The 27,645-nt window shown below is 42.4% G+C and overlaps 1 protein-coding gene across 9 annotated transcripts in view; it reads left to right on the top strand.

Annotated features, from left to right (window-relative positions):
* The window catches only part of LOC147004899 (protein DBF4 homolog A-like), a 390,457-nt gene that overhangs the window by 31,598 nt on the left and 331,214 nt on the right, over nt 1–27,645 (top strand). For 8 of the 9 annotated variants that reach the window (XM_085836435.1, XM_085836434.1, XM_085836429.1 and 5 more), the window contains exon 3: nt 6,558–6,634. The exons of the other annotated variant lie outside the window; for it this stretch is intronic. In XM_085836435.1, coding sequence (XP_085692561.1) covers nt 6,558–6,634 — 77 coding nt within the window. The remainder of the gene's footprint in view (nt 1–6,557; nt 6,635–27,645) is intronic. 9 annotated transcript variants of the gene reach the window in all.

The raw sequence follows: 27,645 nt of genomic DNA, 5'->3' as shown, positions 1-27,645 counted from the left end.
CAGAAGTCCAAAACTTGTTCTTCACATTCGATTTTCTTTCTGTAGCCTCTAAAACTGCAGCTCAGAGATCATTCTCATGTCTCTAAGGATGTTTCTGTCACAATTATCACTTACCAGAAATCATGAAAACCTGCATGTATCTCTGAACCACAGAATGACAGCAAGGCCTTCAGGTAAGGTGGAGAGGCCTTCTGGGAGCTGGGTGCCAGGCCGGCCACCAACTGGTGTACTTGGAAGTGACTTTTGCCCATATGAGCCTCATTCTTCCTGTTTGTAAGATAAAAGGCTCCTGTGAGTCCAGTTCTAGGAATCTTTTCTGTACTATTCTGTAACGCTAAAGTGTTTTGACAGCTTTGAAAATAAGAAATGAAGAGCTGAGGTGGTAGAACTTTTGCCTTGGCTGTGCAAAGCTCTGTTTCAATGCCTCTACCCCTTAAGATCAAATTTTGTTTTTGCATAATAAGCATAAGTCCATTTTAGTAAAATTTTTTTTGTGAAAGAAATATCCCTTAGATATAGTTGTCATCTTCTTGTCCTTGTCTTCCTCTTCCTCCTTCTTTTAGGTGCGTGTGGGGTGTGTGTGTGCTGGGGACTGAGCCTATAACCTTGCTCATGGGAAGAATGCATTTCTCTGCTGAGCCACACACACGAAGGACTTCTGCTATTCCTAACTTTTCATCTTTAACGTAAAATTAATAAGTTGGTAGTCTACATGAGCTAGTTGTCTCCCCTCACACACTTTGTTTTCCTTCAACTTGTAAGGTTAAAGCTGAGGATGATCCTGCGTCATTAAAGCTGTGGGGAATAAGCTGGACTCTTTTTTTTTTATTAGATGTTTTCTTTATTTATATTTCAAATGCTATCCGGAAAGTTCCCTATACCCTCCTCCCACCTGGCTCCACTACCCACCCACTCCCGCTTCTTGGCCCTGGCGTTCCCCTGTACTGGGGCATATAAAGTTTGCAATACCAAGGGGCCTCTCCTCCCAATAAGGGCCGACTAGGCCATCCTCTGCTACATATGCAGCTAGAGACATGAGCTCTATGGGGTACTGGTTAGTTCATATTGTTGTTCCACCTATAGGGTTGCAGACCCCTTCAGCTCCTTGGGTGCTTTCTCTAGCTTCTCCATTGGGGGCCCTGTGTTCCATCCTATAGATGACTGTGAGTATCTACTTCTGTGTTTGCCAGGCACTGGCATAGCCTCATATGAGACATAAGCTGGATTCTTAATGCTAGAGGACTCCACAGTGCAATTCTACTTAATGTATTACTTCTGCAGTGTAACCCAAGGAAGTACCTGCCTTTCCTGTTTGGATTACTTATCTACTAGACATATGAAGTCAGCTCCCAAATGCTAGAACACCACATAGAATGCAAAGATACTACACTTGCATTTATCTTACAGCCTGTGTGGTATTGTGGTTGGATGAGGTTTGACTGTGTCTCTCGAAGGTCCATGAGCTGCAATTATGGTCCCAACACTGGCTTGGCTGGAGCAGTGGATCCTATGAAATCGACATTGGACCTGGGGAGAGCTACTTAGGTCATAAGCATGGTGTGGCCAACTTATGTAGGCCTCCTCTGATTGAGTTAGTTCTCATGAGAGTGGTTCGTTTCTGAGACAGGGTCTCACCATGTAGCCCTGGATGCTCTAGAATTTGCTGTGTATACCAAGCTAACATCAAACTCCGAGGTCCTCCTGTTTTCGTGTCCTCGTCCCAAGTGTTGGGATTAAAGACACACTGTGACTGACCCACAAAAGTGGTGTTTTGTACAATGAGACCATTGCAGGTTCTTTGCCTGATTCATTATCACATGTTGTAGCCAGAGGTCCTTCGTGAGGCAGGTGTCTGGCCATCTGGCCATTTGGACTTGTCACCTATCAGAACTGTGAGCAACATAAACCTGTGATTGTATCTGTTACTCAGTGATGAGTATTTTGTTATAGCAACATAAAATGGAGTAATAATTCCCGAAGGCCTCTGTGTAGAATTTGATACTTGTGACCAAACAAGTGTCAACCCTGCTGCTGTGGATGCCTTGATTTGTAACCCAGCAATGGAGGAAAATATCATACAATATTGGTTCACTGAGTGTTTTGAATTTGTTTTAGCAGTGGTAGGGACCCTGTATCAATTCCCTGTTATGGTTATGACACCTTGCTCAAAACATAGTGTCTTAAAAAATTAAAAAAAAAAAAAAAAGTCCAGTCCTGTAGTTCTGGAAAGCATTGGCTGTCCTTCAGGAGGCTTTTCTTTTCAAACCTTTTTAAGTGTTCTCAGAGGTCATCGGATAACGTGATGTCTTCTCCTTCTGCCACGTGGGTGCTGAGGATTTACACAGGTCTCCAGCTTGGCAGCAAGTATCCCAACCACTGAGCTGTTACTATGGCTCGGTCTTTCAGGGGCCTGGAGGGACATTGGCTCCTTGAAGTCTCTGAAGGCTGCCCATGTGCCTGATCATGCCACCAATCTCACATTGCCCTGCTCTCTACTCAAATCAGCGCATTTTCTCCATTGTCTTCTTGCTCCCTCTTATAAAAGCTGATGTTATCAGACAGAAGCCCCCCTTGTGACCCAGGATAGTCTCCCCATAAGTTCTCAGCTTAATAGTTGCTTTTTATGACCCTTCTTTAAGGCCATGTATTCCCAGTCCTAGGGCAAGAGTGTGGACCTTGTGTAGGGCTGTTATTCTGCCTTCCTGTCATTGCTGTACATCACTGACTTACTACCACAGAAAGGTCTTCTGAGACCACCCCGAGACCAGCATCTGTTTTATTAATTCTTTTTTTCCCACCTCACACCAGTCAGAATGGCTGAGATAAAAAACTCAGGTGAGAGCAGAAGCTGGTGAGGATGTGGAGAGAGAGGAACACTCCTCCATTGCTGGTGGGATTGCATGCTGGTACAACCACTCTGGAAATCAGTGCGGTGGTTCCTCAGAAAATTGGACATAGTATTACCAGAGGACCCAGGTATACAGAAAAATTTGTTGACTCTTAAGAGAGTGGTTATATTTTCTAAACTTATTTATTTTTAATCTAAGTGACAAGTCACTGTCTGTTTCTGTGTAGTAGGCAGGTAGAGCAGAAACTTGGTCAGTCTAACTCCTCCTAGCATGTGGAGTACTGTCAGAGAAGTTTGTTCAGCTCACCTTTTTGATTATAGCTTTTGAAAAATCACCTTGCCGGGTGGTGAAGGCAACACCTTTAATCTCAGCACTTGGGAGGCAGGGGCAGGTGTATTTCTGAGTTCGAGGCCAGGCTGGTCTACAAAGTGAGTTCCAGGACAGCCAGAGCTACACAGAGAAACCCTGTCTGGGAAAAAAACAAAACAAAAAAAGAAGAAAAGTCACCTTATGTATGTTATAATTGTATTAAGTAATACACACTTAAAAATGCTTGAACCTTAGTTAAAATAAGATTTCCTTTTATTTCCTTTCAATTGAAGTTTTCCCTTGACTGAGGCCTGTAGAAACAATAAACAAAAACACATATGTAAAAAGGAACTTCAGGAAGAAAATTTATAAAAAATCAGACTGAATTACCCTGTGAAAACTGAATAGTACTACAGGGTATTATGTTAAGTGAGGTAAGCCATGCAGAAAGACAAGTACTTATTATCGTTTCTCACTTATGATAGCTTAAAATGTTAGTCTTGAAGAAGAGGAAGAGGGGGAGGGAAGGAGGGAGGAGGAGAAGGAGGAGGAGAGAAAGGAGGGAAAGAAAGAAGAGGAGGAGGAGGGAGAGAGAGAAGAGTAGGGGGAGGAAGAAGAGGAGGAGGGAGAGGAGGAGAAGGAGGGGGAGGAAGAAGAGGAGGAAGTGGGAAGGGGAGGAGGAGGAAGTGGGAAGGGGAGGAGGAGAGAGAGTCATAATAGTAATTATTAAAGCCAGGAAAAAAGGAGTGAAAAGGAGCTATCAGGGGGTTGTATAACAGGTACCGCACACATACAGTGGAGTAATGAGCTCTTCTGTACTGTAGGATGATGGGAGTTCACAGTAAGCTCTTAGATATTTTATGAAAAATTATAGGAGAAGAGCTCAGAGGCTCCAAATATTAAGAACTGGTAAGGAAATAGAAATTATCATCACCCTGATATAATTTTATAAAAATGTTTTGAAATATTACACTGTACCTTGGACAGATAAGCAATTATCACATGCTAATTATCAAGGAAAAAAGAATTAGAATGAACAAAAACAGTAACTACATTACTGAAATTAATGGTAGTGGTACCAGACTCTGAGCTATCAAACCAACGTAGCCTGTTCACCACAGATTTATGATGTTAATATTTACAATTCAGAGGAGACGGAGATAAAAGCTGTTACAGTCACATAAGGGGCCTGGAAGAGGAGAAGAGGGAAAGGTTCAGTTCAATTGAGACATCAGTTCTGGTAAGTAGGCCTTTCCTGATGCAGTTCCCAAAACAGGATCTTAGTGCTTCAGGAAGCCCAAGGAGCTTTGAGGCAGAAATAAACTGTCTATTGACCTGGCATTTAGATCGAGCAGGCCTAATGGGAAGACTGCATCTAGAAAGCAGGTAATTTGTAGTCACATCATGGTTTACTTGGGCATCCAGGTGATTAATAAGACAGCCTGTTAGTGAGAAATACTAACAGAATACTCCAGAAATACTGAGTCAGCGCCTAGTGCTGGACAGCACCAATTCCTTGATTTCATCCTGCTCTGCAGTGAGGAGAGAGATGGAAGACTATGGGAGAGGAGTGTTGTGGACTGAACCGGGCCTTCCAAAAATTCATGTACTGGAGCTGTTACCTCGTGTGGCTATACATGAAGACAGGGTTTTTAAAAGAGGAGATTCAGGTTAAATGAGGTCATCCAGCTGGGGTCCCTAATCCAAGAGGACTCCTGTCCTCAGGGCAAAGAGGAGTGACTCTGAGAGTTCACACAGGAAGACTGCATGAGGACATGGTGAGGCCACACAGACGACTTGGGAGAAACTGAACCTGTCAGCCTCTGTCCAGGGACACCCATCCTCCAGAACTGTGGATAAGGGACTCTGTTATTTAAGTCACCCCACCTGTGGGCTTCTGTTAGGGCCTCTGTGGCAGTTTCTAGGCTGAGTCCTGAGATTCAGATAAGGTTGTTTTCTGGAAACTGCCTAGGGCAAGGGTCTGGTACAGAAAAGCTCTCAGGAGAAGTCGTGAGTAAAAGATACAGGCAATGTTGTTCTTTTGAACTAGAGAATAGATGAAAGAAGTCCATGTGGACAGGGTGCAGGGAAGAGCACTGTGCTTGCTTGGGGTGGGCAGGAGATGTTGCTGTGGTAGAAAAGCAAGGCTCTTTGATAGAACAGGGAGTTGTAAGGAGTGACTCCAAGGACACTGGTAAGTGAAGGAAAGCAGGGCTTGGTGGTACCTGGAGTTGGCTGTGAGGAGTTGGAAGAGTTGTGCTTGACTGACTGACGAGGCTGAAGGAATCTGAACCCTTGCTTTTCCTGGTCAGAGGAGAACTGAGGGCTTAGAAACCGGTGTACAGGAGTCTCCCACCCACGTTCTTTCAGATGCTGTTCAGTCTTGTTGCCCCAGAAAGCTCTTTTATTGCTAGTTAGGCCTCTTTTTTCACCACGTCCTGAATGTAGTGAGCATGAAGTCCAGGGCTGGTTGCAGCCCCACTGATGCCCTGTTCTTGGATTGGCAACACTATCAGCCTCATTTGCTACATCAGGCTGCTGAAGTGGGTTCAGCTCTAACACAGTGTTCATTGTTTCTCTTCATGATAGCATTTATATATGTTTATTTTATTAGGAACATATGAAAAAACAGACCTGACAGCACACAAACATACAAACAGAAGAATAACCACTATAAAAATCTGGTAGTCCATAGTCTACTGCTTAGAGCTAGTGACTATTGGCACTGGGAGTGCAAGGAAAAAGCTGTTTTGGTTCCTGTAGTTTATGGCCATGATCATCCAATATGCAAATATGAATATGATCAATAGGTACGTTTAAAGCCCCTGTTGGTTGTCAGAATTCGTAGGATGACACAATAAACAGTGATTATCTTTGTCAAAGAAACATTTGGGGGGTGATATTCTCAGGTTGTACAAAATCTTAAAGTTTGCTCTTAGAAAGAGGTGGCAACTTCTTTGAAATTAGGTCTCACCACTTAGAACTGGAATGTTATTTTAAAGGTATACCTTAGAAGTTTGATGGAGGATTTTTTTTTTTAATTTTAGTTTAACTGTCTTCCTTTAAGTATATTTACTGTATTACTTCACTCTTGAATGAAGCTTAATTTTGAAAGTGCTGCTCATAGACCAGAGAACAGGGCAGTAAAGTTGGATATGCAGTGTTTCCTGAAGAAAGACAAAGCAGAAAAGCAGGCTGATGGTAATTAACTTTGAGCTGGCGAGCACTCGGCTCCCAGGAAGGCCCACCGCTTTGCTCTAATATGCCGCCCTTTATCCTCCTCTCTGAACTGTTGTCTCATTTCTGATGCCAGGAGCCTTTCAGAAGCATCTTAAGGAATGCTCACATCTGGTCACCACAGCTGCCTAGTAAATCTGCTTTACCTTTCTGATGTTGCAGCTGACGCATGTGGACAAGGCAAGCTTCCGGGTGGACGCCTTTGGAACCTCTTTCATTCTCGATGTCCTGCTGAACCAGTAAGTGCCTACTGCTGAGTTGTCTTCACATCAGATATGCTACCTAGGGACGTCAAGGTGTCCATGCTGCTAATAGTAGGAAATGAATGCACATTAGAAGTTGAACCACGTTACCAGCTCACTTTCAGAAATGTGGAATGGAAGGCAAGGGTTCTTCCAGCACCTGCATCATGAGAACATGTCCGACCTGAGTTTCTGATGGATGATAGATTAGGAAATACACTTAAGGCAATAAAAGCCCCTTTCTCTCTCTCTCTGTGTGCTTGTATGTGGACATATCCATGTACATACGGGTTCATTCGTAAATAGGTGGGTATGGAGGTCAGAGGACAATTGGTGGAATTAGGTTCTTACCGTTTGCGTCCTAGCCATTGAAATCAGACCCTCAGGCTTGGTAGCAGGCACTGTGGCCTGCTGAACTGCTGAGCCATCTTAACCATTTTGTTCTTATGGTTTTTGAGAGAAAGGGTCGGGGAAAGAGAGAGGGACTTTTTACTCATGTGCATTCTGTCCAACTTGCTTATGTTCTTTGAAAAATTCTGCATGTAAAACCACATATGACCATATTTACCAGAACAAAAATAAGAAGCTTATAATGCTGAGAGAAAAGTAGATTTTAAAAAAGATATGCTATGAAGATATTAGAAAATGTTTTTCTTTTTGGCCTGGTATCTATACTAAATGTAGGTGGTAGGTAGCTATTTCCTTTTTAAATTTTTCTTTACTCTTGAATTTATACATATGTATAATGAAATACTGTATAATCTTAACCATAATTAATCAGTTTTTATACCCCTACTTCTCTATTTCTCATATTACCTCAGCACATTCTTTTCCCGACTTTGTGCCCCCTTAAATTACAAACTGAATCTAGTTAGTACCGTTCATATATGCATGGACATGGGACTGTTCACTGGAGCACAAGCATCCTACCAGTGGCCACATCTCAGAAATGATTGAGCAACAACTCTCAGCAACATACTACCACTGACTACTCAGTAATCCCTGACAATACCTATGCTGGTGTTTTGGCTGGCTTGATCTTACGAGGACGTACGCAGGTGACTCCAGCTGCCGTTGGTTCATGGGTGCACATGTGTATCATAGTCACTTGCTATGGTGAAGAGACACCATGACCAAAGTAACTCTTATAAAAGAAAGCATTAAACTGAGGGCTCGCTTAGAGCTTTAGAGGTTCTCCCATTACCATCATGGCAAGGAACACGCTCATTGCAAGCATACTTGATGCTGGAGAAGTAGCTAAGTGTTCTACATCCTGGTCGGCAGGCAGCAGGCAGAGAGAGATGCTGGGTCTGTTGTGAGCTTTTTGAAACCTTCAAGCCCACCTCCAGTGACACACTCCATAAGCCCACCTCCAACAAGGCCACACCTCATAATTCTTCTAATCTTTCTCATAGTACCATTCTCTGGTGTCTGAGCATTCTAATATATGAGCCATTGGGGGACTTTCTTATTCAAACCACCACAGTCTACAAGACAGCATTCCATAGCGCTCTTCCCCATCCTCCAGCTCTTATGTCTTCTTCTACCTAGTTTTCTAAGATGTTCCTTTGTGTGTGTGTATGCCTGTGTGTGTGTGCATGTGTGTGTATGAGTGTGTGTGTGCATGTGTGTGTGTGTGAGGCATGATAATGTAGACATCCTGTTTGGGTTGAGCACTAAGTCTCATATTCTTGGTGCTTTGACAAGTTATGTATCTCTCCACTGACTGCTAACCAATGATAAAGAAGTTTCTATTACCCAAGTTAAGAGCAGCCAGGGTCTATGGGTATAAACATATAAGCACAGATATTTAGAAAGCATTTTAACATCATGACCATTGATGTTAAGAATATAACCGTAGAAGGTTTTACTCAGGGCTGGTCACTTCCTAGCCATGGGCTAAATAATTTTTACACTCTCAGAAAAGGAATTTCATTTCGTGGAGCAGGACTGAAGTCTGGTCAGAGCATTATGACTTACTGCACACCAGTTGCATTGTTATTGCACCATGGGGCACAACTTGCCTGTCAGGTTGGAGTTGCAGCGTGCAGAGCAAGGGTAAAGCCATGATGTGTTTTTGCCCCCATCAGCCTAGGTAGCACCTTACAGCATGGCCCATGATGGACATCAGGAAATTTCTTGCTTATATTTTGATTACTTTCTCTGTCTGATAGCCAAAGTGTGTGTATGCATGTGTGTATGTGCGCTTGTGTGTATACACATGTGAGCATGTGTGTGTATATGTGTGTGCACGCATGTGCATATGTATATACACGCACACATACATATATTGTGTGCATGTGTCTTGTTTTCATCAATAGGGTATTTTTTTTTTTTTTTGGTTTTTTTTTTCGAGACAGGGTTTCTCTGTATAGCCCTGGCTGTCCTGGAACTCACTTTGTAGACCAGGCTGGCCTCGAACTCAGAAATCCGCCTGCCTCTGCCTCCCGAGTGCTGGGATTAAAGGCGTTTGCCACCACGCCCGGCTCATCAATAGGGTCTTACAGTCCAATAAATCCTCATAAGTAATGGGAACAAGAGCACAGCTAAATGACAATAGTCTCTGTTACTTTTCAGATTTCTGGGTTCTCCCTGACCAAATAACTTGTAGGGAGGCATCTCACGACTTATACTGCAACTTTTTTTTTTTTTTTACATACTTTCCTCAATTACATTTCCAATCCAATCCCAAAAGTCCCCCATAGCGCCCCCCACTTCCCTACCCACCCATTCACATTCTTTTGGCCCTGGCATTCCCCTATATTGGGGCATATAAAGTTTGCAAGTCCAATGGGCCTCTCTTTCCAGTGATGGCCGACCAGGCCATCTTTCGATACATATGCAGCTAGAGACAAGAGCTCCGGGGTACTGGTTAGTTCATCATGTTGTTCCAACTATAGGGTTGCAGATCCCTTTATCTCCTTGGGTACTTTCTCTAGCTTCTCCATTGGGAGCCCTGTGATACATCCAATAGCTGACTGTGAGCATCCACTCCTGTGTTTGCTAGGCCCCTGCATAGTCTCATAAGAGACAGCTATATTTGGGTCCTTTCAGCAAAATCTTGCTAGTGTATGCAATGGTGTCCGTGTTTAGAAGCTGATTATGGGATGGATCCCTGGATACGGCAGTCTCTAGATGGTCCATCCTTTCATCACAGCTCCAAACTTTGTAACTCCTTCCCTGGGTATTTTGTTCCCAATTCTAAGAAGGGGCACAGTGTCCACATTTTGGTCTTCATTCTTCTTGAGTTTCATGCGTTTAGCAAATTGTATCTTATATCTTGGGTATCCTAAGTTTTGGGCTGATATCCACTTATCAGTGAATACATATTGTGTGAGTTCCTTTGTGATTGTGTTACCTCACTCAAGATGATGCCCTCCAGGTTTATCCATTTGGCTAGGAATTTCATAAATTCATTCTTTTTTTTAATTTATTTTATTTTTTTTTAATTTTTAATATTTTTATTACATATTTTCCTCAATTACATTTCCAATGCTATCCCAAAAGTCCCCCATAGCGCCCCCCACTTCCCTACCCACCCATTCCCATTCTTTTGGCCCTGGCATTCCCCTATATTGGGGCATGTAAAGTTTGCAAGTCCAATGGGCCTCTCTTTCCATTGATGGCCGACTAGGCCATCTTTCGATACATATGCAGCTAGAGACAAGAGCTCCGGGGTACTGGTTAGTACATCATGTTGTTCCAACAACAGGGTTGCAGATCCCTTTATCTCCTTGGGTACTTTCTCTAGCTTCTCCATTGGGAGCCCTGTGATACATCCAATAGCTGACTGTGAGCATCCACTCCTGTGTTTGCTAGGCCCCGGCATCGTCTCACAAGAGACAGCTATATTTGGGTCCTTTCAGCAATATCTTGCTTGTGTATGCAATGGTGTCAGCGTTTAGAAGCTGATTATGGGATGGATCCCTGGATACGGCAGTCTCTAAATGGTCCATCCTTTCATCACAGCTCCAAACTTTGTCTCTGTAACTCCTTCCCTGGGTGTTTTGTTCCCAATTCTAAGAAGGGGCACAGTGTCCACACTTTGGTCTTCATTCTTCTTGAGTTTCATGCGTTTAGTGAAGCCTACAGTTAAGAGATTTTGAATTGTAAAAAGACTTTGGATTCTGAAAGATATTAGATATTTTAAAGGGATTGAAATGTTAATATATGCCTGAGATTCTCTCTTCCATCTCTTGTATTCTGTTGCTGATGCTCACCGAAACTTAGGATACCCAAGATATAAGATACAATTTGCTAAACGCATGAAACTCAAGAAGAATGAAGACCAAAGTGTGGACACTTTGCCCCTTCTTAGAATTGGGAACAAAACACCCATGGAAGGAGTTACAGAGACAAAGTTTGGAGCTGTGTCAAAAGGATGGACCATCTAGAGCCTGCCATATCCAGGGTTCCATCCCATAATCAGCTTCCAAACGCTGATACCATTGCATACACTATCAAGATTTTGCTGAAAGGACCCAGTTATAGCTGTCTCTTGTGAGAATATGCCAGGGCCTAGCAAACACAGAAGTGGATGCTCACAGTCAGCTATTGGATGGATCACAGGGACCCCAATGGAGGAGCTAGAGAAGTCATCGAAGGAGCTAAAGGGATCTGCAACCCTATAGATAGAACAACATTATGAACTAACCAGTACCCCGGAGCTCTTGACTCTAGCTGCATATGTATCAAAAGATGGCCTAGTTGGCCCTCACTGGAAAGAGAGGCCCATTGGACTTGCAAACTTTATATGCCCCAGTACAGGGGAATGCCAGGGCCAAAAAGTGGGAGTGGGTGGGTAGGGGAGTGGGTGGGTAGGGGAGTGGGTGGGAGGGCATGGGGGACTTTTGGGATAGCATTGGAAATGTAAATGAGGAAAATAGCTAATTAAAAAGTGTTAAAAAAAAGATAATTTAAAACTTCAAAAAAAAAGAAAGAAAGAAAGAAAGAAAGAAAGAAAGAACGAACGAACATACAGAGCCCATTATAATAACCAAGGACATTTATGGACAATGTGTGGTGGTATTGATTATGAAAGTTTCTAAATTTTCTCTCATAAACAACGTGCTGTATCCCATCGACCCCTGCTTTGTATGAAATGTTTTAGTTTGTAATAATTGAAGCCTTTCCTACAGTCAGTGCCATTCTGTGGAGGGGTGGCACTGTCCCTGTCACTGAAATTAATGCTTCCACTATTATTCTCTCCCTTTCAGGATCTAATTCTCATGAGCCTACTACATCTTCTGTTTTTTTTTTTTTTTAGAGATTTATTTATGTTTATATATGGGGTTTTTGCTTGGATGCACACACACACAGAAACACACACACACATACACACCTTCTATGTAGGTCTTCACAACTGAACTTGGGTCTTCTGCAAGTGATCTGAACCATTTGTAGAGACTGGAATGTTCTTTCGTTTTGGTCTTTGATGCAGCTTTGATTCTTTCCCAGGAGCCCATAGTTTGTATTATATCAGAGAACAAAGATTAATAAAGTCACAGAAAATTCCACTTTTATTCTTTATACCTTTCTATTAAAGTACCAATCATTCCAGTTTCTAAGAGTCTATCAAATGCATCAACATTTTCATTGACAGCTGATCAAATGACTTTGAAACAGCTCTTCTAGCAATCCTTGAGATATATTTTAGTTAACTGGTGACACATGGTGATGGTATGAGTACCAGAGGGTTTTCGAGAAAAAACCAGATGTTAATCTATCCTTCGCTCTGCAAAAACAATCTTGGGAGTTGCTAGGATGGACAGGCCAACCTCTTCCACTTGTTGGTTGATGTTAATTACTATTGGGCAATGTCTAGAAAGTCTCATTTTTAATATTAAAATGGGTGGTTTCTATAGATCATAAAACATCTGAAAAACAATAACATTTACCTTTTGTGACAAGTTATTCCAGGCAAGCAAAGTCAATTTTCATTGTATCTTCTTTTTTGTTCAGTGGTTTCAACCATGGCTGCATTTTACAATACTTGAAGTTTTCTTGTCAAAGACTTGATGATCTAGCTCTTGGAATGTATGCCTGTTTATGGAGCTTTGCATATTTCCTTGGTCTTAAACCTGCAGGCTGGCCTGGTCATCCAGGATCTTCATACAGGCCTATCTGCCTCCAGGTTTTGGGTACACTCCAAGAGAACCAGGAGGATGCACTTGTGGCTTTCATCATTGTTGATGCCTTGTTTTTAGTTGTCTTCACCTTCAGGTTAGCCTGTAATGTCTGTTGTAATAAATTTTAAATTAGTGATGTTTCCTGAGCAGCCTGCTGCAGGATCTGTACCTTCCTCATCCACTGTGCCTCCTTGGGTGTTCTAGCATTGATAGTTCTCTGTCACTCTCATATGTCCCCATGCCCACCTTTCCAGAGAGCCAACAGGACTGTTTAGTACCTAGCCTGGGAAGATCTAGTTACAGGACTATAGGTGATTAGCCTATGGTTGATCAGCTTCTGGATCTCTGTGGGAGTTGGCATTGATGATATCCTTGGACTCCAGCCAGACCTTCTTTTTGCCACAGCGGAGAAAACTAGAGGCGATTCTTTCCTGAAGCCTATGCATCCTTATGGCCGAAGCTCTAACAGTGAAAAGGAAACACGGTTTGTCTTCCTGGTTCGTTTTATTTTGCTTTGTTTATTGGCTTGTGTGTGTGTGTGTGTGTGTGTGTGTGTGTGTGAGAGAGAGAGAGAGAGAGAGACAGAGAGAGACAGAGAGAGACAGAGAGAGACAGAGAGAGAGACAGAAAGATGCAGAGAGAGACAGAGAGACAGAAAGACAGAGAGAGGAAACATGGAATGGGGAATGGCTGGGTGGGGAGGAGGGGAGGATCTGGGAGGAGATGAGGGAGGGGAACTATGATCAGAATATATATATATATATGAAAATATTTTTTATTTTCAAGAAAAAGTATACCTAACACATAGGGTATTTCTCATAGGTATGAAAGCCCAGAGATGTGCCTTCATGTAGGGACCCTCATTACTTTTTTATTATAATTACTTAACAGGAGCATTTTCCTTTAAAGGATGGCCGTGAACTTGGCTCTCATGAAGGGACTTGGAAAACTTGAGAAGTAAAAGAGAATCAGCTATTAAGATTGTTCTTGGAGTTTTTGCTTGTTTGCTTTTGAAAGGAAATATTCAACAAAGCCATCAGGAAAGTTCTGAGACCTTAGTAGTGCTTATTAACTCCATAAAAGTCCTGAAAATGCCTAAATAACAGAAGTACTTGTGAGTCCTTTCTGTAAAATTCTGTGTAAAGTGTCTCCATGCAGGACTGTGTTTAATTAAATAACAAGAGACTGTGAATCTCAGGGGATATCATGGGACTCTGTCTACTACAGTAGCTTGGAGCACATTTGTCTTTCTGTCATGTGATTACCATCACCTACAGAAACATTGGTAGGCTTGACTATACCTGGTTGCCCTCTATTATGCGGGGGAGTAAGTAACATAATATGTGTACATTGCTACCATTCTAAAATTAAACAGTTTCTCAACTCCCAAACACATCTGGCCACAAGGATTGTTGAAGGGATTGTGGGCGTGTGACAGAAAGTTGCTGGTGGAAGATATTTTGAAAGCATTTATATTTTAAAACGCTGTGTAATGGTACATGTGTGGAATCAGGACTTGACAGAGGATGCTAATGTGTTTGCTAGGTTCAAAATTAGAAGACTAAAAAGGACTTGGGAAACAAGTTGTTTATTTTATTTGTATTGACACATGGTCTCATTGCGTCGACCAAGTCGGTCTGGAACTCATTTTGTAGCTGAGGCTGGTATCAAACTCTTGAACCCTGTCCTTGAGTCTCTCGAGTGTTAGGTTTGCATGTGTATGCTATAATGACCACTAAAATTTATTACTGTAAAGGTTGAGAGGGTGGTATTAATATTATAGATAGGGAAGGGGAAAATGAAAGATGATATTTTGAAATACTGTATATTTGCTTTACATACTGGTGCAGCACATGTCATGTGGTGTGTGTGTTTAGTTCATGTGTGTATATATAAATATAAAACCCTTAGGGAATTGCTCAAGCTGGTCAGTATATGAAAATGGTATTTGAACTTAATTTTGACTTCAGAGTCTGCTTTATTTGTTAAAGGATGGTGGTGGATCTGGGATTCAAACCAGTCTCCTGTCTCATCCTAAAAACACCCAGATCACTTTTTGTAACTACGTAATTACAATTCATAAGTGTCTTTTGAATGTTTTAGATACTTAAAATCTTTTAATGGGATATTATAATACTTGGCTTGTTACCAGAATTAATTAGATTTAGATATCAGTCATATGGCAATAAAGATTTACATTATTTTAGGACCATCTTAGAGTAGTGCAGTCTCATGATTTAAGTCTCAGCTGAATACTATTGGATAAATTATTTATTAAAATTTATGTGCCATGAAATGCTAGTACTCAAACTGCCATTGTTTTGGGGCAGTCAGCTGAGGGGCAGAGCACTTGCTTCACTTGTGTGAGGCCATGGGTTTGATTCCTAGCTCCATAAAAAAGAAAGTTTGCCAATTTAACAGCCATTAAATACTGGAAATATTAAAGATCTATTTTCTGAAACGTGGAGTGTTTCTGAAGGTTCAGTGTTCTTCAGTTTCCCTCATATTTCTTTGCACCCTGTTTGTTCCTCCTGAGAGTAAGCAGATGCACTGCTATTGGAGCCCTACCCACCCCCCACTGTTTTGATCTGTTTTCTCTGTGGAATGAAGTATTGACAGAAAGCAACAGTACAGAGAGATTAAAAATACGCATCAATTAGAGAGCCAATTGCAGCATGGCTTTCAATCAGTGAGTGTTCTAGCTGCAGCATTGACAGTGCAGCTGGAATGCATGCCTAAAGAAGAGTATCTTTTGACTCATTACTAAAATTATACCTTACTTTTTTTCATAGCATGAGGAAATTTGGAAAAAATGTCTACCAGAATTCTACATCATTCTGAAATATATGTGAAGACTAGTGATTTTAATGTGTTTATTCTGTATCTATTATTTTGTTTTTATACCCACAAAGACAATATTCTATGTTTGCATTATTCATGATGGTTAAAGTTTTAAAACCTGGGGACAAATTTTGTGATTTTGGATTTCAGTTTAGTTGACAAAATCATTAATAAATAGAAGCTTTGAATTAGATGACAATGCTAATGATGATTTGAGTATTTGTCCTTTTTTCTACAATATAGAGAAGTTCATATTTCTTTTATCAGGATAAATACAATTTTAATTACTTGTGGTCTGTGGGGGAATAAAGCAGTGGTGAGGTAGGAAAGAAGAGACCTGGGCTTCATTTTCACCATAGCAGGAAGGACAGTGGCCAATTCTTCTGTTTCCCACTCAATTACGTTTAGCCTCCTGGTCTAGGCATTAAGATTGTACTGTTGTGTCTTACAAATGCTTCTATCTTCTGAGAATTAGGAGAACTGTTAGATTTCCTGTGACATCCTCAAGAAAAATCAAAAAGAGCTTAATACTTGGACACCTGCCTGTCTTTTGGTTCAAAAGGGTAAAGGCACATATAGAAAAAGAATATAGAAGCCATTGGCCAACACTGGCCAGGAGCATGAAAAGCAGTAGAAATCCAAAAAACAAACTTTCAGCAATGAGGAATCTGTTCTTGCTCAGAAACCTCACATCCCACGGACTCTCAGAGAGAGGATGACCCTCCTGGTCCTATGGGTCTGTGTGCTGGACTTCAAATGGGAGGATGAGATTTTTAAGGCTCAAGGCTTGACTTGATGCCTGGTACTCTGTCACCTAAAGACTTTGTTTTTAAGACCAAGTTTCTAGTGTTGTAGATAGTGGTGTGGGGGATTCCTCTCCACCTCTATCCCTACTATCTGTAATAAACTTTATTTATCAGTGAATCAGCCCTAAGCAGTCTAGCCCTTGGCTGAAATGTTAACAAGTGGAAATATTCAGAGCTGGGCACCTTGAATGTGTCTCTTAGGAAAAAGCCAAATGCATGACAGCATTGTGACTCAAAAGACCTAGATGTGGGCAGTAGCTCTGTGATGAGTTATGTAATGTTCTCTGTGTTGCATAATCTCTGGAAGTCAGTCTTCTTGACTTTAAAATGGCAAATGCTCTGCTTGAACTGACAGAGAACTTATGAAAAGATAATGTATGTTATCAGCTTTCCTAGGTAGTTGCAGATGATGCTTATTGGCAATACTTTAAATCAAATTCACAAGGGAAGGGAGAAATGACTGAGTCCTGTGAGTCACGTCCCAGGGAGTTCTGGTTGTTTTGGTTTGCAGCCTGCGATTCTGTTTTCTGTCTAGCTCTCTCTCATTTCTGCTGAGTTCTGTCTTTTTTCTAACTCACTGTGTGTGTGTGCCTTTAAGTTCAGCTGAGGGGGAAGGAATCCCTGTATTTACTTCATTATCTCAGTGAGTCTTATTGGCTTCATCCCACTCCAGAAGAGTCACAGGCTCATCACTAAACCTGATACTGTAACCTTGCAGTACCTTGGGGCTCTTGTAGACCAGCCTGAATTGGGCAGGGATGACTCCCTAAAGGACATTTAGGGTGTATATTACAGCATCAAAGGATGGCTAGTGAACAACACATTTTTATTTTATTTTTGTCTGTGAAGAAACTATGCCTATGATCTAAAAAGATAGTAAAGAAATAGCTGGGCAATGTGCACAACAAATGAAGAAAGGACTACATTTTCTTAAAAAAAATTTAACCTCTTTATTTTGTATTTTGAAGATCTTTGCCATAAATTTATGTTGTAGGAGAAAACTCTAGTAGCTTATTTTTCAAATTATATCAGGAAGGAAGGTAGGTCTTACGGCCCAATATTGATCCCATGTCTAGAATTCTGGACTCCAGAGGCTCTAAGAACCAAATCTTTGGCATGTTTCTAACATTTTATTGTGGTGATGTACACTGTGAGATGCATCATCTTGAGTACAGTGTAGTTATTAAATGGGTTTTTATCTTCACAGCCATGCATCTCTAGAACGTCTTTCATTTTGTAGAACTGAACTTAGAAAAGAAAGAGAAAAATTTCTGTTATGTGACTAAAACAGATTATAACAGCCAGGAGCATCAAAGTTCATTCATTTAGATGACTCTGAGTGTGTGTGTGTGTGTATGTGTGTGTGTGTGTGTGTGTGTGAGAGAGAGAGAGAGAGAGAGAGAGAGAGAGAGAGAGAGAGAGAGAGAGAGAGAGAGAGAGAGGAAAGAGAGACAGAGACACTTGGGTTTGAACCTGGGACCTATGCTCATCAGCTCCTTTATGTCGGATCTTTATCCTAGGCTGAGCCTGAGTTTACTGTAATACAAGCAGACCGTGGACTATGGTACTCTTCCCTTAGCCTCCCAAGTAGCTGGAATTACAGGCCTGTTCCCCCAGGGCTGGCTAGATGACTATTTTATGAGATCATTTTTCACTTGTTTCTTGATCTTAACCCAACACATTATTCATTCCAAAGGAGGTTGGGCTGGGAAAAAGTAACAGCATCAGAAAAGCACCATCCTAGATGAAATGAGGGCATGCAAAACTGGGAAGTGTTGGAGCCTTTGGCTAGAATCTGCAGTTCTTTGTCAGGAATGTGCACTCTATTGCCAAAAAGGTAGCTTCACACATTGTGAAAATAATTCTGTTTCTGTGACCAAGTAGGCTCAGAAGGAAAAGCTGAGCAGAGAAAAATCATGAAAAACCTAATAACATTTTTGTAACATTTTATTTGGCAAGGGCAGACAGCTACAGCAAGCATGTTGTGACTGCCCCCTAGGGGAACAGGGAGTCTTGGGACATTGAGAATAAACAACTTTAAGAGATTTTAATAGGCAGAAAGCTAAACAGCTCTAGCCCAGGAAAGAAGGGAACAGTTTACCATTGCTGCCTGGGTTGCAGAAACATTTTATTCATTATTATTTAAACCTTATGATAATTCTATTTACTGAAGGAGGAAGTGAAGCCTAGAGTTTAGGGGTTTTGGAGGGCTTAGGAACAGAAGTGGGGCGATAACTGGGAATCATGTGGACTGGTATGCTGCTTCAGCAGCAACCCAAACCTTCTGTGGCGTTTCTATGGGAATGCGTTTGGCTTTCTTCCTTTAAGCTTGACGGATACTACAAATCACTTTTTCAGGGCCTGGACCAGTGCTTAGAGCGCTTGCTGCATTTGCAGAGGACCCATATTCAGTCCTCAGCACCCACATAATGGGATGTATTTCCATTGACCTCTGAGCAATACATACATATGTTATATTTTCATACACGCTAGCAAAACACTCATGCACACAGAATAAAAATAAATAAAAATAACCCCACACTTTTTGAATTTTTCAAAAAAGGCAGAGTTAATATGAGAATTAAATATGATGTTGAGAACATTTGACTTTCAAATTTGACAATGAAGTCAGAATATAGTCTCCCCTTGGAGATAGCTGCTCTTTAAGAATACTGTGAGTGAAAAGACAACTATTTCCAGGAACTTAAACACCAACAACTTGTCACTGTTGAAGGGCAGCTGGCATTCTTTGAGTTATTTTAAATGTTCCTAAAGCAAGTTTCTAAGATTGGTGAAGTATGGGGCAAACTCTTTATTATGTATGCCTCTTGGATCTGTATGGAGAGGGCCATATGGAGCTGGGAAATTGCCTTTCCGGAGCCTCTAGCTCTGGAGTTGCTAGGTCTCTATGGACTGCGTGGACTTGAGACAGGTAGATACAATGCTTGAGAATACAGAAGATACCCACTAGGGAAATTGAGGAAGATATATATTTAATTTTTTTTATTATTTGTTTTACATCCCAACTGTAGTTTACCTTCCCTCCTGTCCTCCCAGTCCGTACCCACACCCCCACCCTCACCCCCGCCATCCACTCCTCCTCCACTTCTCTTCAGAAAAGGACAGGCCTCCCATGGTGTCAACCAGCCATGGCATATCAAGTTGCGGTGAGACTAGACCTCCTCTCCTATTAAGACTGGACAAGGCAATCCAGTAGAGGGAAAGGGCCCAAAGCAGAGTTAAGAACAGCCATTACTACCACTGTTAGGGGTCTCACATGAACACTAAGCTACACAACTGTAACATATGTGGAGGGCCTAGGCTAGTCATACACAATTTCCCTGGTTGGATGTTCAGTCTCTGTGAGCCCCGATGAGCCCAGGTTAGATTATGCTGTTGGTTTTCTTGTGGTCTCCTTGACCCCTCTGGCTCTTATAAGTCTTCCTTCCCATCTTCCACAGGATTCTTTCTTTGGCTGTGGGTCTCTGGATCTGTGTCCATGAGTTTCTAGGTGAAGCCTCTCTGGTGACAATTGAGTCACCAATCTATGAGTTTAGGAATCATTTCATTGACTTGACTTCTCTTCCCTTCCCTTCCCCCCGCCTCCCCTCTCCTCCGTCTTCACTCTTTTACCTTTTGTCAGTCCTGTTTGTTTCTATCCTACTTTTGTATGTCTATCCTCTAGGTAGTGTCAGGGCTTGGCTCCCTTGCATGGCATGGGTCTCACTGGACCAGTCATTGGTTGTCTACTCCTACAAAAGGAAGATCTATCTTAAGACTGGAAAGTCTTTGAGGATCTTCTTACAGTCTAGGATGCTGTCTTCCGTTTCAGGAAGGGCTTTTGTATTGCCTTCACTGAGAGGGCCCTTCCTCTGTCAGACACTGGATGATTTTATTGTGACATTTTGTGCTGTTAGTCCATTAGTTTAGATGTGCTGAGAACTCCTTTTATTGAGAAACATGTTTAATCTGAGATGTTGAAGTTTTTGGTTATGAATTATTATTATATTTGATTGATGCATCTGTTAGCATCCTTCAGACAGAGGGGAATCAGGCCTGAGTTGTGACTATAATCAGATAATGGTGGTGAACCCTGTAAAGAGCACTAAACCATAAAATAAGGGAGATCTACAAAGTTCTGTTTGTCATTTTATGACATGAGTTTTTGCTGTGTATTCCAGGCTGGCTCCACACTTGAATCCTCCTGTCTCTGCTTCCTGAATGCTGATATTACAGGTATGCATCACCACAGCCCACCTCAAGCTCTCACTTTTTAAAGGATGTCCCACTTACTCTGGTACTTGAGTTGTACAAATGTATTCAGAATTCACAACAGTAAACTGAGGGACAGTGTTTAAGTAAATATAAAGAAATCACCAGTAGGATATGTGGTGAAGCTAAGACCTTACCCCAGTTTGTATTTAATCGTACATGTTCAGGTTAAGAACTTGGATGCTTTTGAAAACGTTTCCCTCCAAAATGCCTCTTCCCGCTCCTCTTCCTCCTCCTCCTCTCCCTATCTCCCCTTCTATCTATAGAAATTAGCATTTCCCAGAGCTCTGTCACTTCAGTTTGACTTTCATATAATCAAGCACTGAATGTGGAAATACTAATATTAACTCCCAGTTATCCCGAGCTTTTGTCCCCGCCAGCAAGAACACACTCAGGACAACCGGAATCTTCTGTGGCAAAGCTTTATTGCTTACTTCTCAGGAAGATCCTGACCCCAGAAAATGGAGTCACTTATATAGCGCTCAGCCATGATGTTTCAGCACCTGATGTGGCGTGACAGCTCTTGATTTGTTGCTCGCCCATCACAGCACTATTACACCCCTAGAATGGGCAGTGACTAGGAATGAGTTCACTCTTGCACTTGCGCACAAGGCTTGTTTACTAGTTAGTCACAGCGGAGGCCAGCGCCATCTTATAATGGTGATTGCTCGCGGCACGCGCACGGCTCTCCACAGCGATTGCTCGCTGCACAGCTCTCCACATCTCCCCCTTTTTTATTTTATTAAATTGAGGCTGGACTAGGTCTGTGTAATTATGCCCATCCGCTGTGGCTCCTGTCTTAGGTTGTTCCTCCGATGTCACAGCCTTTCCTGTCATTGGGTAACCCTATCGCCACTGGGCCCCGTGTCTTAGGATGATCTGTGCATGAGGAAAGTTGTCCGTCCCTGGATACCGCAGTGCTATGTGACAGTAACTACTAAATGACCTATGGCGAACTCTACAAAAGAGGCCAGCCACCAATGTCAACTAATTTTTGAGCATAGATAGCCAGATTTCGAGGGAGGCGCCTTGCTCAATGGCAGCAAGTGCTTGAGCTATCACAACCTTGTCACGTGTTTGTTGGGTTCTGAGCTTGCAAACCAACCAGAGCATGAACACAAGTCCACAGCAGGTGGCAACACCAAATAAACCCACCCCCACCCATTCCTTAAAATAAGAAAATGCAGATGAAATCCAGGAGGAGAGGCCCTCTGTCAATGACAGGTCCACTCGCGTTGAGTTAATCTTTAAAACTGCCACCCTCAGGGCCTCAAGAGTCTCATCGAATCCCTCAGACCAATTTCCTGCAAGATACAAGGAAAGCTGTCTAGACAGATTAGCTGCATAAGTAAAATTTTCATATTGGACACTGGTAATACACAGGGCTTCCAGTTTTCTTTCACAACCCAACTGGGCCATCTGGTATAGAACTCCTTTCTGTTCTTCTGCCAGGTCAAGGCGCTGATTCAATATCATCAGCCCTCCCTTTAACTTGGTACTAGCAGAATTTTGGACAGTGATGGCATCAGCCAGATCTGCTGAAAGCTGATTTAATTTTGTGCCTGATTGAACCGTACTAGCCATAGCATACCCTGCAGCTGTAGCAGCAGCTGCACTGGTTGAAATTGCTATGATCACGGCAGCAGTAATTCCAAAATCTCTCTTTTGTCAAAACAGGGATAAGGTGGAGGGTGTTTCCACCGGAACAGGGATCCGGTGGAACAGGTTGATACATTTTCCTGGTCCATTAATTTGAAAACATAAAGAACCCTGTATCTAATAAAGAGCGATTTTCCCCTAATGGTACTCCGGTGGGATCATAGGGTAGATATGGTAAATCTAATGTTTTATTAGTAGTAAAGAATTTTGGAAAAACTATTGCATTATGGCGAACTGGCATTGGTTTAGGGAAAGTCGAGAGAATGGCCCATCTCTGTTCACCCCTCATACTAGGAACCTGAGACAAGTTCAGCATTGTCAGGATCAGGAGCAGTCCTCGGGGGGTCTGCATCTTCTGCACCATCCTTGATGAATATCTTGCGGGTGAGTCGTTCTGGCAGCCAAAATGGGTTGTCTTCACTCTGTGGAAAAACACAAACAGCTCCCCTGGATCTTATCAAAATAGGATCCGGGCCTTTCCACAGACCAGTTAAGACATCCTTCCATTTGACCATTTCTTTTGGTTTATCAGGGTCTGAGCTATGTCGATCAGCTGCAGAGCGACCTTGCTCGTCAAGATTCAAAAAATTAAGTGTAAAGAGTGCCATAGATACAGCTACTCTTGGCACTGAGGGCAGAGTCTCATCAAATCCCCCTTTTTGTTTTATAAGATAAGACTTGAGTGTACGATGGGCACGTTCCACAGTGCCTTGTCCTTGAGGATTATAAGGAAGGCCAGTCAAGTGAGTGACATCCATTTGATGACAAAATTGCTGAAATTTAGTAGAGGTATATGCTGGCCCATTATCAGTTTTAAGAATTGTGGGCTTGCCCCAAGCACTCCATGCTTCTAAACAGTGCTGTATAACATGAGAGGCTTTCTCACCTGTTAAAGGTGTAGCAAACATAACACCAGAGCAGGTGTCTATGGAAATATGTAAATATTGATTTCTTCCAAAGGAGGAAATATGAGTGACATCCATTTGCCAGACCTGTAATGGTCTGATGCCTCGGGGGTTTACCCCTACATGAGGAGTAGGCAGAAATTGACAACAGTTTTGACATTGGGTGACAATGTCACGAGCTTCTTTCCTAGTTAAAGTGAAACGGCGGCGTAATGTTTCAGCCGTCACGTGGAATCGTTTATGAAACTCCCTTGTAGCCTCTGCCTGCGAGGACAGAGCAGCAGCCACGATTCTAGTGGCTTTGTCTGCCAAGTCATTTCCATGAGACATGGGGCCAGGAAGGCCAGAATGAGCCCTAACATGAGTAATATACACAAGATGTCTTTTATGTAACAAGGCTGACTGAATTTGCTGAAAAATGTGAGCAAGCTTGCTAGAGGGTCTAATTAAGCCAGCAACTTCAAGCATATTAACTGCATTGACCACATATGAGGAATCAGATACAATATTGAGCGGTCCCGGAAAAGTTTCAAGGACTTCTAGAACTATCAAACACTCTACAGCCTGGGGTGATGTCTCATTATATTGTTTAGATGTTACTTGGCCATTTACTACATATGCACCTATGCCAGATTTGGATCCATCTGTATACACTACTACCCCATCCGGAAGTGGGTGTTTGGCTGTTATTACTGGAAACACTATGGCTTGACTTAAGGCAAATTGTAAAATTGGATGTTTTGGATAATGATTATCAATTTGTCCTGAATAAGAGGCAACCAAGACTGCCCAATCGTTAGTTGTTGCTGCCAGAGTTTGAACTTGAGCAGAAGTATAAGGTACGATTAGCATATGAGGTTCTTTCCTAAAATAAGTAATAGCTGCTTTTATCCCCCTAAGTGCAAGTTGAGCAACTGCATTAGGATACCACTCAATGATTTTTGCAGGGGAAGCATTAGGATGGACCCACAATAAGGGTCCTTTTTGCCATAAGACTGCTGTTGGTAACTGTGCAGTTTTTAATATGCACAATTCAAATGATTTTGACTCCTCAATGTGTTGTAATTGAGCATCTTGTAAGGCCTTTTCTATCATTTGTAAAGCTTGACATGCAGCTGGGATAAGTGCTCTGTGGGAGGAGATGTGGGTATCTCCCTCTAATATGTCAAATAAGGGCTTTAATTCTGCTGATGGAATTTTCAAAAGTGGTCTTAGCCAATTAATATCTCCTAGCAATTTTTGGAAATCATTCAAGGTATGTAGTTGATATTTGCGAATCTCTAATTTTTGAGGAACAATTTTGTCAGGATAAATGAGTGACCCTAGGAAGGCTCCCATTCGAGCAACTTGCACCTTTTCAGTGGCCACCTGCTATCCCCATTGCCCTAACGTTTTTATTAATATAGGGTATGCATCTTGCAATAATTGTGAATTTTTATGGCAAATCAGAATGTCATCCATATAAATTATCACCTGTAATGACGGAAAATGCTCTCTAACTGACTTAAGTGCCAATTGCACATACAGTTGACACATGGTGGGCCTATTCGCCATCCCCTGAGGTAGGACCTTCCATTCGTATCTTTGATCCGGCTCTAAATGATTAATGGCTGGGATGGTAAATGCAAATCTTTGCCTATCTTGAGGGCATAAAGGTATAGAGAAAAAGCAATCTTTAATATCTATAATTTTAATTTCCCAATTTTTGGGTAAGGCAGAAAGCAATGGTAGCCCTCACTGAACTGGTCCAAATAGACGCATTTGTGCATTAATAGCTCTGAGATCATGTAATAAGCGCCATTTGCCAGATTTTTTCTTAATTACGAAAATAGGTGTATTCCAGGGTGAGGTAGAGGGCTCTAAATGACCCAAGCGTAGCTGTTCGGAAATTAGTTTTGTAGCTGCTTCTAACTTTTCAGAGGAGAGAGGCCACTGAGGAACCCATACAACTTCCTCTGTAAGCCATGGTATGGGCATGGAGCCCTCAACAGCCCCTAGAAAAAACCCAAACCTTGTCTCCCATTATTACCTTTTTGAGGGATAGGTTCAAGTTTACCCTGCTCTCCTTTCCCTAATCCTCTTCCTTCTTTATAGCCCATTTTCTTCATTATTTGAACAGCTTGTGGCGAGTATTCATTAGTCAAGTTCAGTCCTAGTGCCTGTAAGATGTCTCTCCCCCAGAGATTTACTGGGAGTGGTAAAACATAGGGAGTGAATCGTCCTGTTTGACCTTCAGGAGCTGTCCAGCTCAAAGAACAGGAACTAATAGTGGGACAGGACTGATAACCTAAACCTTGCAAAATACGTGATGACTGAGTAATGGGCCAAGTTTTTGGCCACCATTGGGAAGAAAGGATACTTTTATCTGCTCCAGTGTCTAAAATCCCTTTAAATTGTTTTCCTTCTATAACTAATTCTAAGAATGGCCTGGAGTCAAGAGGCATCACTAAGTAAGCAGAATCATTTCCAGTAGAACCAATCCCTCTGGTAGCTCGAGGGACACCAGAGGAAGGAAAACAGCCATGTAGGCTTGGCAAAATTATTAACTGAGCTATTCTATCCCCTTGTGAAATAGAAAAGACACCCTGAGGACAGGAACAGAGAACTTGAAGTTCCCCTTCATAGTCTTGATCTACGACTCCAGGGTGAACAATAAGACCTTGTAAGGTAAGGGAGGCCTGGCCCAATATTAGGCCAACACTCCCGGATGGCAGAGGTCCTTTATAGTCAGTAGGAATAGGCTGCACCCCCATTTGGGGCATTAGCATGAATCGGGTGGTGGTACGGAGGTCCAACCCAGCTGATCCTTCTGTTGCCCTGTGGACTGTGGGGTCCACCTTTTGCCTGTCGAGGTCCCATATGTTTTCGGGCCCTGAGACCTGAGGGCCCTGTACTGGTTTTTTGGAATGGTCTCATTATCTACTACTTGAGGGAATCCTGGCTGCAGGGGCCTGCCTCGAATGTCCCTGACTGAATGACAATCTCTAGCCCAATGATATCCTTTTCCACACTTAGTACACAGTCCTGGTGCTCTCCTTTTGACAAGGGCTCTACAGTCCTTTTTTAAGTGTCCCGGTTTGCCACAATTATAGCAGAGTTTGAACTCAGCCATGTCAGGGCGTTTTTGCCCTTGTAGAATGGCAGCTGCTAAACCTGCATTAGTGAGTGGCCCTCCAAGCTCACGGCAAACCTTCAACCAGTCCTGCAGTCCCTTGCTCTTTCTAGGTGTAATAGCCGCCCTGTATTCCTGGGTAGCCTGTTCATAGATCAACTGTTCAATTAAAGGCATAGCTGTCTCTGGGTCCCCAAAAATTCTCCCTGCCGCTTCTGTCATTCTAGCCACAAAATCTGAGAATGACTCCTGTGCGCCCTGGGTGATCTTGGTCAAATGCCCACTTGCCTCTCCCTTCTTAGAGAGTGCCTTCCATGCCTTAACTGCAGCAGCTGAGATCTGAGCATAAGCTCCCCAATGGTAATTTGTCTGGTTATTAGCGTGTTGTCCCTGACCTGTAAGCAACTCAAAAGTCCATGTTCCTTGGTCCCCTTCAACATTGGCATTGGCCCTTGCCTGTGCTTGGCAGGAGTCTTGCCACAAAGCTTTCCATTCTAAATACATTCCCATGTTAGGAGATGCAGCTTTTACTACAGTCATCCAATCACCGGGGGTCATTGCCAGAGTCGCAAGCCTTTCAACTTGGGCTACAGTAAAGTTGGCATTGACTCCATAGTTACGAACTGACTCGGCAAGTTCTTTAATCTGTATATACTCCACTGGGGCATGAACGCGTCCGCCCTCTGCGCCTTCAAACACTGGGAACGCTTGCTGCACTTTTCTCTGTTCCTCTTTTGAAATGAATGAATCTGATTGATACCTCTGCACATAGGGCAGAGGTGTACTAGGACCCAGAGGTTGTGGATCTGAAGATCGCATAGTGATTTGACATTTGTCTCTAGCTACTTTTGCTTTCTTTATGTTATTCTGTGACTGATTAGCTCGTCTTTCATCTGGCTGGTATCTTTCTTCCTCTAAGTCTGTCTCCTCAGAGGAGCTAAGTTCCTTATCCAATTCTGAGCTACTGACAGCTAGTGCCTTAAACTCATCTAATGGCGGGTAGAGGCTCCTTTCCTTATGTGCCTCTCCAGTTCTTTCTCTCTTCTTCTCTCCCTTTCCATCCCTTTTTCTAATCTCTCCTAAGGCATTCTTTCCTTTATATCTCTTTTCCTCGGGCTCAAGGCCCGTGGAAAGGCCTAAATTCTTCGGTGCACCTTGTTTCATCCCAACTTTCAATCTCTCTCCCCACTCTGCCTCTGATAGACTGTCTTGAATTTCGTCCAAAATCTTCTGCCCTGCTTCTACCATTTGCTGACAATCCTCATCTGTTAAGCACGATCTCACC

The sequence above is a fragment of the Mus caroli genome, unplaced genomic scaffold, assembly GCF_978045245.1.
Source record: "Mus caroli unplaced genomic scaffold, Mus_caroli_1 scaffold_4, whole genome shotgun sequence".
Lineage (NCBI taxonomy): Eukaryota > Metazoa > Chordata > Mammalia > Rodentia > Muridae > Mus > Mus caroli.
This window is presented reverse-complemented; position numbering and strand designations above follow the sequence as displayed.